Source organism: Coptis chinensis, chromosome 3 (assembly GCF_015680905.1).
Source record: "Coptis chinensis isolate HL-2020 chromosome 3, ASM1568090v1, whole genome shotgun sequence".
Lineage (NCBI taxonomy): Eukaryota > Viridiplantae > Streptophyta > Magnoliopsida > Ranunculales > Ranunculaceae > Coptis > Coptis chinensis.
In genome coordinates, this window is record NC_141458.1 from 117,537,682 (window position 1) to 117,550,323 (window position 12,642).

At 34.7% G+C, this 12,642-nt stretch overlaps 2 protein-coding genes across 6 annotated transcripts; both read left to right on the forward strand.

Moving 5' to 3' along the window:
- Positions 1–2,919: 2,919 nt before the first annotated feature.
- LOC147513508 (uncharacterized) lies at positions 2,920–5,253 on the forward strand. Of its 4 annotated transcripts, XM_086596584.1 has the most exons (5): positions 3,040–3,131; positions 3,184–3,210; positions 3,535–3,609; positions 3,897–4,928; positions 5,019–5,253. In XM_086596584.1, the coding sequence occupies exons 3-5, from the start codon at positions 3,577–3,579 to the stop codon at positions 5,205–5,207; spliced, it is 1,254 nt and encodes a 417-aa protein (XP_086452710.1). In that variant the 5' UTR covers positions 3,040–3,131; positions 3,184–3,210; positions 3,535–3,576; the 3' UTR covers positions 5,208–5,253. The 4 variants fall into 4 exon arrangements, with proteins under 4 accessions (XP_086452708.1, XP_086452709.1, XP_086452710.1 ...); XM_086596582.1 differs by lacking the exon at positions 3,184–3,210 and having other exon boundaries at positions 2,920–3,143; XM_086596583.1 differs by lacking the exon at positions 3,184–3,210 and having other exon boundaries at positions 3,034–3,143; positions 3,510–3,609.
- Positions 5,254–7,927: 2,674 nt separating this feature from the next.
- On the forward strand, positions 7,928–11,976 carry LOC147513509 (ATG8-interacting protein 1-like). 2 transcript variants are annotated; one of them, XM_086596573.1, is made up of 4 exons: positions 7,928–8,062; positions 8,488–8,952; positions 9,040–9,344; positions 11,509–11,976. In XM_086596573.1, the coding sequence occupies exons 2-4, from the start codon at positions 8,508–8,510 to the stop codon at positions 11,611–11,613; spliced, it is 855 nt and encodes a 284-aa protein (XP_086452699.1). In that variant the 5' UTR covers positions 7,928–8,062; positions 8,488–8,507; the 3' UTR covers positions 11,614–11,976. The 2 variants fall into 2 exon arrangements, with proteins under 2 accessions (XP_086452699.1, XP_086452698.1); XM_086596572.1 differs by having other exon boundaries at positions 8,488–9,344.
- Positions 11,977–12,642: the final 666 nt, after the last annotated feature.

The window sequence follows — 12,642 nt, forward strand, 5'->3', positions numbered from 1 at the left end:
AATACTAAAGCCACTTCTGTAACTTCCACCACAACTTATACAAACTATAACATCTCCCCGCAAGCTATGAGATCGTCGACTCTAAATCTACAACAAAAGATTTCCTCGGCTCCCAAACCCAATATTAGCCCCTATATCGTCTACACCACCTCCCAAAATTTCCAACTTGGAAACCCCAATTACATGTCCAACCCAACTTCCACCAACACCCACCTATAATCCTCAAGAAGTTGAAATTGTGAGAAAAAAAATGTTGTTACGTATGTTAATTCTCCATTACGTGTGTTTGGAGGTTTCAAATAATGCTTAACAGGATTGCTTCAGTATCAGCAAAAAAAAACCTTCATTTTCCTCTCAGTAAAACTCATTTATTTTCTTTCTGTATCCAAAGTATTTTCTAGGTGAGACCATCATAGGCTCTAGCAACTATATATAATGAAAATCTTATCAACTTGCATGTTAGCTCTTCCCTTCACAATACCTCGTAACTTGGCTATGCCAGTTTAACACCATGCCAGAAATAAATAAGTCAGTGCCACAACCCCAACAATAAGAGGATGTAGGTAACACATCAGCAAGTACAGAAAAAAAAAACAACTTACAGCCGCAATAGTAGGGCTAGAATCTACCTCAGGACTGGGGGTGAGTAACATCATCACCAAAAATAATCGTTGGTTTCTCATAAACAATTGCCATTCTTCCGAGAGAGATCCATCGTAAGGCTGTGTTCCTTCCAGGCCTACACCCCGGATTGTTAACCATGAGAGACCAACACACTATTACACATAAATCTAGTTAGAAATTTATCGTTTGTCGCTATTTATCGTTCTACCAAACCCCACCTAATACACACAAAAAAAAAACACAGTCAATCCAAATTGACTTTTTTGTGTGTGTGATTAGCGGGGAGCCTAATTTCCCCGAGAAATCCTAATTTGGCTCATCTTGTGGGGTGGTAATATTCGTTGACCCTTATTTTTTTGGTAAAGAACTATACAAGTTGTGAAGTAGTAGATGCACTGATACATATAGTTAGGGGTTGTTTGTTTTTATGAGCCTCTGAATGCTGGATGCTAAATAGCCTTGAATGTTGATTGCTGAACTCTGAAAAATATGTTTGTTTTTTATTAGAATAACCTGGCTCTGAATGCTGAATATAAACCATTCAGACAATTTTAGCCATGCTACCTAATTTAAACACTAATTTAATTTATTGTAAAACAAAATATATATTAGATTTGAGTATGGGAGATGGATTACCGAAGAAAAGAAATGATAAATAAACTTATTTTAAAATATGCTTTCACAAATATATTTTAACGGATTATTTTAATATTTTATTTACTTTCAAAAAATATATATGTAATTCTATTTTTTAACAAAGTGGATATCATTCACCCTAAAAAATGAAAAACCCGTGACACTAGCATCAAATTTTTAATAACCCATTTTGAAGTGATAAAGGTGTGGGTAAGAAAGTAGATTGGTTCTTGAGATTGGGTTTTTAAGAAATGGCAAGAAGGGACTTCCTTGTTTCAAGTAGCATTCAAGAGGAACTTTAGTGAGGAATGGCTAAATGCTGAAACTATTACTGAATGCTGAAACTACCATTGAATGCTTAAACTACATAAAAAAAATAAACAAGTTTTTGAGTCTCTGAATGCTTAAAACTTAAGTTTAAAAGGCTATGAATGTTGAATCCAAAAATAAACAAACAACCCCATGGACTCTTTGAATTGAAATAGAACCTTTGTTGAAAATGTAGATATATATCACTGAAAGCTCTACGAAATCACAGTAAAATATTTCCTGACATTTTGTAACGTGGTCCAACACTCCAATCTACTTGAAAACAAACATCAAGATCAAACCCACTCAACCTAAACTAATAAACCACTCCATATTCATGCACTAAAAAAAATAAGACTCGTGATACCCATTACTCACACCCATGACCCATTCATATGGCTCATTCATATGGCTTTCATCTTCAGCATCAATATCTTCACGTTGAGATCAAAGCTAGAAAACACATCAACACTCAAACGATCTTGAGTGTTGATGTTGTTTTCTAGCTTTGATCTCAAGTTTATTCTTGTGTTTAAAGTAAAATAATATAATTAGAAACAATGAGAATATGAATTGTTGTAGTTGTTTTTCATATATTGTTCTAGATTTCATTTCTAGTGGTTGAATACTGTTTTTCATTGTTGATTGGAGTGAAACTCGTGTTTGATTTACTTGGTTTAGATCTAAGAATATTTTTTAGTTCTTCTCAATGAAACATAAGAGGGTGTTTGGATCCTATTTATTTATTGCAAAAAAGGTGTTTATTGGTGAAAAAAACATTTTTTTGAAAAAATAAATGCTTTGATCTCTATTTAAAAAAAAAAAAAAAAAAATCATCCAAAAAACACTTTTTTGGTCCAAAAAACTTGTTTTATGATAATTAGGTAAAACTTGTTTTTCAAGTTAAAAAACTGATTTTCTTTGAGGAAAACACTTTGGGCGCTAAAGACAAATAAACTGCCCCGGATGTTTTAGACTTTAATATTTTATGCCGAACTATAATTTGATACGTAGGCAACTCTTGTCCCAAGAAAGTTTTAGACTTTAATATTTTATGCCGAACTATAATTTGATACGTAGGCAACTCTTGTCCCAAGAAAGAGGGCAGCCAACCTCAACATCAGGTCGTAGATAGAAATCCACACCTCTACATATACTATCTCTTGGTATGCGAAGTATACATAGACGTCAGTTCTGGTTGGTTTTTTTTGGGTGGTAGAGTGTATTGGACTCTATGTGGTGCCCAAGACAATTGCAGACCCCAAATTGGGCCGGGGTCTGCCCAACACAATTTGGAGTCAGTCATTATTAATAGGACCCTAATTAAAACGTGAAATATGGTTTTTCAACTAGTTATCAATACTTTCAAACTTTTTACCTGATCGATCGGTGTATTGAAATTTCTATATTTCGAAATCTAATAACTATAAGAGCCACCGATAACAAGTTAATAACGATCAGTGCAGAAGAGCTGCATAGCCTCAATACAATCATACTTACCTTGAGTAGAAGTATAGAACATTCTAATTATTAGCTCTCGAATTGCTTTCCCATCATCGCTCTGGCCTTCATAGGTGCGGCCTTTATTATTATTAATGTTGTCGTTATTTTGAATTATCTATTTATTGGTATATAGTTTAGGTAGATAGTGGCTCTAGACCTTAGTTTATATATGCTGTGAATTATTAATTATGCAATTGAAGCCCAATTTTTTTTTTGGTTGAGAGTGACACGAATCCATCTCTACATCTTTTCTTCTTCTGGCATTAGTTTATGAAAAAGGGACATCTTTTTTTAATTCGTTTTGGCTTAAACCAATGGAAATTACAAATCTTTTGTTGTAAACTTGTAATTTTGATATCTGATCATTTAGTTTATTTTTTCCTACAATTATAATATTTGGTATTCTTTACAATTAGTGTTATTTTTCATATACTCAGATTTAACTTTGCTTCATCATTGTAGCTGTCAATTTTAGAGGTGTTGACGAAAGAAGAGAACGGCGACATGGCTGTCAAACGTATGAAAAACAAATTCAAGGCAAGTATGTAAACTCCTACTATAATAATATAATAATGGATTGTTTGGTATAATATGTGTACTCGTAGGCTGGTTTGAATGAATGTATCCCAATCCACTCTTCTTACTCTCTAGTCCCCATCATCTTTTGTAGTTTGTACAATCTGGGACATTATAACTGACTGCAGTTTTCTTCTATGAATAATACACACTTTGAAACTGTAATAACAAAAAATTGGTCTCATTTTGATGTCAGATCTTATTTCCATCTATTTTCTCTCTTTACTATTTTTTTTTTTCTTCCCCAGATTTCTGTGGGTAAGATTTGTGATTTTCCAGATGAAATTCTCTCTTTCATCCTGTCGTTATTGACAGTGAAAGAAGCAGTAAAAACTAGCATCCTTTCTCGCAGATGGAGATATCTCTGGAAGACATCTATCACATTTAATCCTAGTCTTAATCTGGATGTTGGAGCTATGAGATATCCTTCCTCCCCAGATGAGGATTTTGGTGATCGTTTAGTTGCTAAATATTATTATTCTTATAGTGATTCTAGGATAGGGTGTGGAAAAAAAGAATTCGTGGGATCTGTTCTTCAGGTCTTGCACCTGGACCATAGTACTGTTAAAGACTCATTTAGAACTCGCTTTTACTTGGAAAAGGGATTTGCTCATCATTCTAATCAATGGATAGATATGGCAATAGCCCAAATAAAAGATTTTTCTCACCATATTGATCAGTGGATAAAGATGGCATTAGCTAAAAGATGTCAGGACCCCAATATTGGTTTGTCTCATCTTGTCATCCTAAGAAAGATTCATTGTGATGGAGATCTCTACTCCCAATCTCCTTGTTTGTTTTCCACCCAGGAAATGGGCTCATCAGTGAAGTGTTTGTCGTTGAAAGGTTGCTCTTTCAGATCTCTTGGTTCCAATGGATATAGCTCCCTTATAGACCTCCGATTGATAGAAATTCGCATAGACAGAGACACAATTCTTAGTATCTTGTCCAATAGTTATAATCTAGAAAAACTCTGTCTGTATGACTGCAAGGGGCTGCTTAGTTTAAAAGTTTCTGGCCCATCACTCAAACTGAAGCACTTGAGTGTACTCTTTTGTCATGAATTAAAGGAAATAACGATTGATGCTGAAAATCTCACCATATTCCTTTATATGGGGAAGTGTGTGAAGTTTATGCCTATAAATGTTCCTCAGCTTTCTAATGTGAGTTTACGTACTGAGATCGACCATTCTCGTGAGGCCCTAAGTTATGCTCGTGGAAAGCTATCAAGTGATTTTCCCCATTTGAAGTCTTTGATTCTCTCAGTTGTACCTGTTGAGGTATATTTAAAACTGATTTGCTGCTTGTTGCTAATTACATATTCTTTGGCTGGGTGTTGCTAATGAGAATAAGTTTGTTGGAATTATCAGGAAAAGAATATTCCAAAACAGTTACCCTTGTTTGCCAATCTGAAGAAGTTAGTGTTGCTGGTTAGAACGATCGCAGGAACACTCTGGAGATGCATCCCTTTGCTCCAGGCATCTCCTTACGTAAGTTGCTACAATAAAATGGAACTGTTTTTTCTGCTTGATTTGTTGCAATGGATTTTTTTTTGTTAACTTAGAGCATCTCTAAGTTGCTCACAATGCGGAAAAAATGGCAAATGTTGTTGTATTTTTACCAATGGCGGATGTGGATAAGGGGTGAAAATTTCGTTTTTTTTTTTACTTTTTCAATTAACTAGAGTTGGTCAGATTTTGAGGATAGGTTTTGCAAATTTCAGTAGCAAATGTGGAGGTGATACGACCACCACCTAGAGATGCTCTTATGCACTTTTTCCCATTCGTATTACCTAGGTGGGCTATTATATGTTTTAGTTTTAATAATAAACAAGCATAGTAGGCACCGATTATGGGGATAATATACCTACCTGCATAGTAGGTACCGATAATGGGGGTTGTAATGGAAGGCCCTGGGGTTCAACCTTGGCACTTGCGTATGTGGTTGGGATTTCCTCAACGCACTTTCATATTCCCAAAAGGAAGAATATTTTATGTTTAGGTATTTTTTTTTATTTTTTGAAGCATCTGCGGGCCCCTCTATGTTGAGTATGTGCAAGACACATGCACGAGGCTAGTTATATTAACATATTTGCTCCTTTGTACTGTGTAAAGATTAAAGAAGCTTATTCAAATATTCAATATCTGTTTTTTCCTTGTTGCAGTTGCTTGTCTGGAATACAAGAAGCTGGGAAGAAAACAAAGAATGGCTCATGGAGAGGCCTTTGGATTACCCTCACCTCCACCTGGAAGAGATTATGCTGAGTGGCTTCACTGGTTGTTCTCAGGAAATAGAGTTTGCAACATTTTTGCTCAACAATGTGACAAATCTGAAGAGGTTGTCCATTTATCGCAGACTCTTTGACTATGATGTTGAAACCGCTACTTTGCTTAGTTATTGTCAAAAAATAATTGAAAAAAAAACAGCAAAAGACACTTGTGTAGACAAGAAGTCAAATTATGGGAAAAAAAAAGTAGGCAAGAAGACTGAAAATGCTTGGAAGCAGATTCAAAACCTTGTACGCCCTGGTGTTGAATTATTGCTTGGCTGAGTTGCCATGTATCTCTATTTATGTCAGGGGGGGGCTCTTTGGGTGTGTTGTAGCTTTTAAATTATTTATTTATCGTGTTTTTTATTTATCAGCATGTACGCTACGTAGAAGTGTAGTGGTACTTGTCAACAAACAATAACCATGTCTTAATCCTTTAGTTTGCGTGATGACCATATCTCCTTTTTCTACTACTATGTCGGAATCAGATAGGTCATAGGTCTTACGTCATTTTCATAATTGTTTTTCGTTGCTGTTTTGTCTTTCTGAAAAACTAAAATTACAGTCGAAAATTTTGCATACCATATGAAATCACGAACTCTCAAAGTATACACACTGTTATTGGTAGGGTACGGGGTTCACATTCCCATAATACCATGTTGATTTATGATGGTGATATATCAAAAAAAATTTGTTTTGGAGATATTTCATAGGTCTGTTATCATTTTTTCATCATTGTGTTTGTTTTGGAAACATTTATGTTTTGTCTGAAAATGAAAAACTACCTTTTACAGTTTATAAAAATTTTTTATGCCATATGAAAGGAACGAAGTTTTTCCATAAAACAAAACAAACTAAAAATTTTGATTTTTAAATTTTTAAAAGAAAGAAAAAAATAAAGGGAGGAACCACTACTACTAGGGTATGGGGTTCAATTACATTTCCATACTTTTAAAAACAAACATGATTGATTTATGATGGTGATATATCAAAAAAATTTGTTTTAAAATTATTTCCTTTCCATTCCATTCCATTCAATTCCATAGTGACCACCCATTTTATTTCCTTTCCTTTATTTGGTTAAAATGCAACTGTGCAAGGTGATGTTTAGATGTTCTTATAGAAAGTGGATTTTTTTCCTTTTTTTTTCTTTAATAAAAAAGATTGCTTCATAACTACGAGAAAGTAATTATATTTCTCCATGGTAGGAAGGACCAAAATATCGAATTCGGTGAATATCTTATTAGATATATTGGAAATATTATAGATATATTTTTTTTATTAACCAGTCAAATTTTTGTTTTGTATGTCGATATATTAGAAATATCGTTAATATATTGGTCAAAGCCAACAATTTATATCACATATATCAATCAATATATATTGTTATATCGGAAATTGTGATATATATCAGAAAAAAAATCAATATTCAATTAAAACATATTGAATATATCTATGTCGGTGTAAAAAAAAAATAATCCCGTGAGCGGTTTAACATTTTAGGAAGAAGGGGGGTTATGTGGACAAAACCAACTTGGTTGGTTTAAATTGTCCTCCTCTCATCTCTTCCTTTCTCGCTTTTTCTCTCTCCTCTCACTCTAAATCTCCGGACCTCCTCCATCTCCACTCCTCCATCTTCCTCTCCCCACTGGGCCACCCCCATTGCTTAGTTTAGAAGATACTAATATATATTGGACATATAGTTGATATTTTGGGCCTCGCTCTATAGTGCCATATTATTTAGCACATGTCGGATTTACTTTTCCAATTTCGATGTAAGTCTAAAGCTGCATGCAACAAAATAACAAAAGCTAACAGAAATTATAGATAAGTGAATTATTTTGTATATATAATTCGCTTGTTTGCAACTCGCAAAAACGACTGTCCCCGTGCAACACTTTACATGGAAACAGAGAAAGAATAAAAACTGATTTCCATTATTGGCGACCACGTGTCAATTACCACTCGTACTAGTAACAGTTAACCGGACAATCCAGTTTCTTCTTCATTATCTCTCTCACACGTTACATATATATATATATAAAGTAGGAATCTTATCCCCCACTCTTTTACTTCTTCCAAACTGTTTCTCCCTCTTTCCCTTCAAAAAAAAAAAAATCAACAATTACCACCCAACAAATTTCGGTAATAATTCGATCTAAACTTACACATCTTTTTACATGAAATAATAATAACTGTAGAAATATCGATTGTGTTTTTTTATCTGATTTTAGATCTGTATATGCGTGTTTAAATGGAAACTGTTTAGCATAATTAATCGATGATTTAGTTTTTTTTTTTTTTAATAGTTTGATCAGATTATTTAATATTATAAATTTGAGTTTATGTTGTGAGATTGTTGTCTGTTGATATGAATTGAATATGTGCATGTCCAAAATTTGTTGTGGATGGATGAGGTGGTCATATAATTAGTTGTTTCACAGATCTAGTGGCATGGAAAATGAAGGGTTTAGCATTGAGCACATGTTTATTTGGTTTGGGTTATATCTATTTGCGTTGTTGACTTGTTTGGTGGAAATGAGGTTATTTAAGGTTTGAATCATGTGTAGGGAAACACTAGATTTGAAACATGGAAGAAGATAAGGATACACAGGAAACACCCACGAGAGGAAATGAATGGGAAGTTGTGTCTCTGACAGCTTCAGCATATGCAGCTGCTCCTGGTCCAGCAGGGTTTGAGTCAATTCATGATGATCAAGGTAATGAGTCCAGTAGAGATGTTGAGGAAGCCACTCGTGCATTGTTCATGTCTGGTCACTTTGTTTTTCCTCCAAGTGAGCATGAGAACTTACCATTTGACCCAATTGACAATGAGATTCATGTTGAACATGGAAGTGAACTTGTCCATCCAAATATCTCTGATCTGGGTATGGAGGAAGGGGATAAATCTGAAAAAAGTAAGGAAGAGAACTGGACTTTTAAAGGAATGAAAGTACCCGAAGAGGTTCATGGGATTCAGTTCTATGAAGAAAAGGAAAAGTACCTATCTGGCCACGATACGGAATTTGGAGCAGGTAAAGCATTGCAAGGGTTAAATTTGGTCGAAGAAGAACAGACTATTTACAGTGCTCTTAAGCTTAGTTCATTACTTGATGAAGCAGAGTGTGAAGATTTCTTAGTTATTCCAGAACCAAACGTATCAGCTGAGACAAACTCAGACTCTTCTTCCGATTCGGCAAAATCTCAAAGTCCCAAAAATGAAAGCAAGCGCAATGGATCTGGCCTACCATGTGAAGCGTGGTGGAAAAGGCAGGCAGCTTCTTTTTATGCTCAAGCCAAGGAGGCAAATGCATTTTGGTCTGTTTTTGTTGCTGCAGCTTTAATGGGGATTGTAATTCTTGGACAGCGGTGGCAGCAGGAGAGGTGGCAGGCTCAGCAAAAGTGGCATTTCAGCATTAATGATGAGGTATCTACCACCTACTAATTTGTTTTTAGCAGTGGCACCATGTGAGTTTACTTGTAGAACTCTATTTTCTTCTTTTATTATTCACTACATTTTAAACGAATTTTTTTATCATTGGCTAAATATAAGGACAAGTTTGTTAAGTTTTACTTTTCTCCGAGGGGGATGGGGATGCATGTTTATTTTGCACTATGATTCATGAACAGGTTTTTTTTGCGGTGGGATCATGTAAGTTTGTTTGCGCAACTTTAATTTCTTCTTATTATATTCACAAGTTTTGTTTTGTTTGACTTCATTTTACTAAATATAAGAACAAGCTTGTTTAATCAACTTTTATCCGAGGGGGTTGGAGATGTGTGTTGATTTAGCACTATGATTCGTGAACCGCAGATTTGTTTCAGACTTACATTGTTGAGGAGATAAAAATAATGGACAACACGTGTTGAGCTTCCCTTGGTTAGTTTATGTAGATTTTAGTGAGTATACAGAAGAGCTTGTGCACTTAAAAGCTAAATGACGCTGTGCTTTTATGCTATCATTGTGGTGCACATGATAATTCGTGATATGCTTATTGATTTCTTAATTGTGTTGGGATATTTTCTATATTATATAGACAGACCATATTTTGAAAAAAATCTGTGTCGTGTCCATCTCAAACACATATTGTTTGTGATTCCTAAAATAATGGACAACACGTGTTAAGCTTCCCTTGGCTAGTTCATGTAGATTTTAGTGAGTATACAGAAGAGCTTGTGCACTTAAAAGCTAAATGATGTTGTGCTTTTATGCTATCATTGTGGTGCACATGATAATTCATGATATGCTTATTGATTTCTTAATTGTGTTGAGATATTTTCTATATTATATGGACATACCATATTTTGAAAAAGAATCTGTGTCGGATATGTATCCACGTGTCCATCTCGAACACATTGTATGTGATTTACTGAGTCCTAAAATTTTGAAGTTTTGCCGTGTCTGACACTTCGTATCCGTGTCGTATACGGAAACACCTATCCGTGTCGATGTAACTTGATATTTTTGTATAAGTTTTTATGATCTTCATCATCACTCAAAGAGAATTAATTGAGGTGATTGTTGGTTTTCATTTGTTGAACTAGGAGTAATCCTCAAGATGGTTTTTAGTGTAAGAGTCCATTTAGAAGAGTTGCACCCACACTTGCAAATTCTTATGAGTACATTATTAATAGAGATGAGTTGAAACCAACTAAATTATTAAGTTTTATACTACTCTTCAACCATCTCAATACCAAGTCAATTACAAATATTATCCACCTATATTACTCCAAAATTTTTGTTTGAAAGTCTTAGTAAGGCAAACCAAAAAAAAGACATTGCCTTGTTATTCTTTTGCTTTTGGCAATTTGACCTTTTAGCTGAAACGGCTGAAAAAAGGAAGTAAACTAAACAAAAACGGAAAAAATCATTATCCCTGTTTGCATTGAAAGAATAGAAAAACATTCACGTATTTTTGGAAGTCTTCCTTCAAGACTTGAGAGTTATATAAACTCAAGGAACATAGAGGGAGTTTGAGATCCCTGAAAACACAGTTAACTTTTCCAGAAAAGTTTAAGTTCCTTGTTTATTTGTGTGCTTTCATTTATGTCTCTGATATATAGTAGCAATCAACATATAAGAGTTGCAAGTATTCCCCTTGTGTTGAGACAGTCATTAAGGGCAAGGAGTTACATGTGTGGAGGAATATGGAGAGGAGAGAAGCGAAGACGACATTTTTAAGTGAGGAAGAATGGTTTTATGTGGATTAGTTAACTAGGTAATGGGGTATTTTACGAGTGGCTGTGTCAAATTATCTAGCTAAAAGATGGCTCCAGAGAAATACATGGACAGGGCTCTCTGGAGAAATGCATTTTCTGCAGTGGCAATGAGAACTGAGAAGCGAGAAAGATGAAGAAAACTGGGTATTTGAAAAATCAATATAGAACTGTGAGTCAATACATATAACACACTGTGACACTGAATGTGTATTTTAGTTAGGAAGATTAGACTTCGTGTAGGAATTGATTTTGGAATTGATCTTCCTATTTTACTTCAGGCGTTGAAGAAGAAAATTGTATTTTCTTTTTGTAAATTCTGAACTAATACTTACACTATCAAAATCATTCTAATGAGTTTATTGCTTTGGCAGAAGATGAACAGGATGATGGGTTCGCTCTCTCGATTCAAAGATGTGATAGTTGGTGGCCATCGACGTGGTTCGATTATCAGGGACAGTGCCTCTGCCGAGCGTTAAGATGATGCCGAAAAGGAGCAGATAGCAAGATGTAAGATGATGACGACAATGACCTTGTAGCAGGAGTTAAGATGATGACGAAAAGGGGCAGATAGCAGGAGAAGAAGATGGGAGTTTCGCTATAAGTGATGCGAGTTTCATTCACTGTTTTTAAGATGACATATACCATAGACATACCGTAGACTTTGGATTTGTTGTTATGCTAGTTATTTTCGTGTGGCTGGATTGCTTGCCAAGGTACATAAAATTCAGTAGTAGTCCCTGTTTCTTGGAAGTGGGTTTCTGAACGTCACTCCAACTTGGAATTGCCTGTAAATACACTTGGCAATTGTTGTAAATACATTGGATGTCATCAGTTGACTAGATGCTTGTCCTTCTAGTTCACTCTAAAAGGAATGGAGTCCTCAGCCCTGGAGTGAAAATTAGTTCAAATTATTATTGGTTAAAGAAGGAATATGGTATCAGTTTGTTACGTTTTGTGGTTGGTCTCGACTCTTGAGACGCCAGGAACCGTGGATTGCTGTGTGTATATATATATATATATATATTATAGGATTAATGTGAACTGTCATGTTCATGGCAGAAAATGCTCATTCGAACCCAAAATATCTGACGATAGACCAAAATACCGTCGCAATGTTGCCTGAGGTCGACGAAGGAAAAAGGTATAATGCGATACATGACCGCTTAAATATTTAAATCAAAAGTTTGATTCAAGTAATTGACTTACCAAATATTTATTAAGCAACTTTTTTTAACACTTGTTTAGTAAGAAAAAAAGTATATCCTTTCAATATCAGAATTCCAATAAGTTGCTCTCAATATCGACTGTATCGTCATGGCGATCATGGTGTTCGGTAAACAACAGTTTTGTTGGATTAAATGAGTTTTGAAAATGGGGTTTTTGACATTAGTCTCAGATTCTAGCGAGATGCTGTCATAATTGTCCCCACTTAATAAAAATTGAACATTTGTTTTTTGAAATTAATGAGAGCATTTATGTAATTTTCAATTATTTATTTTTTGAAA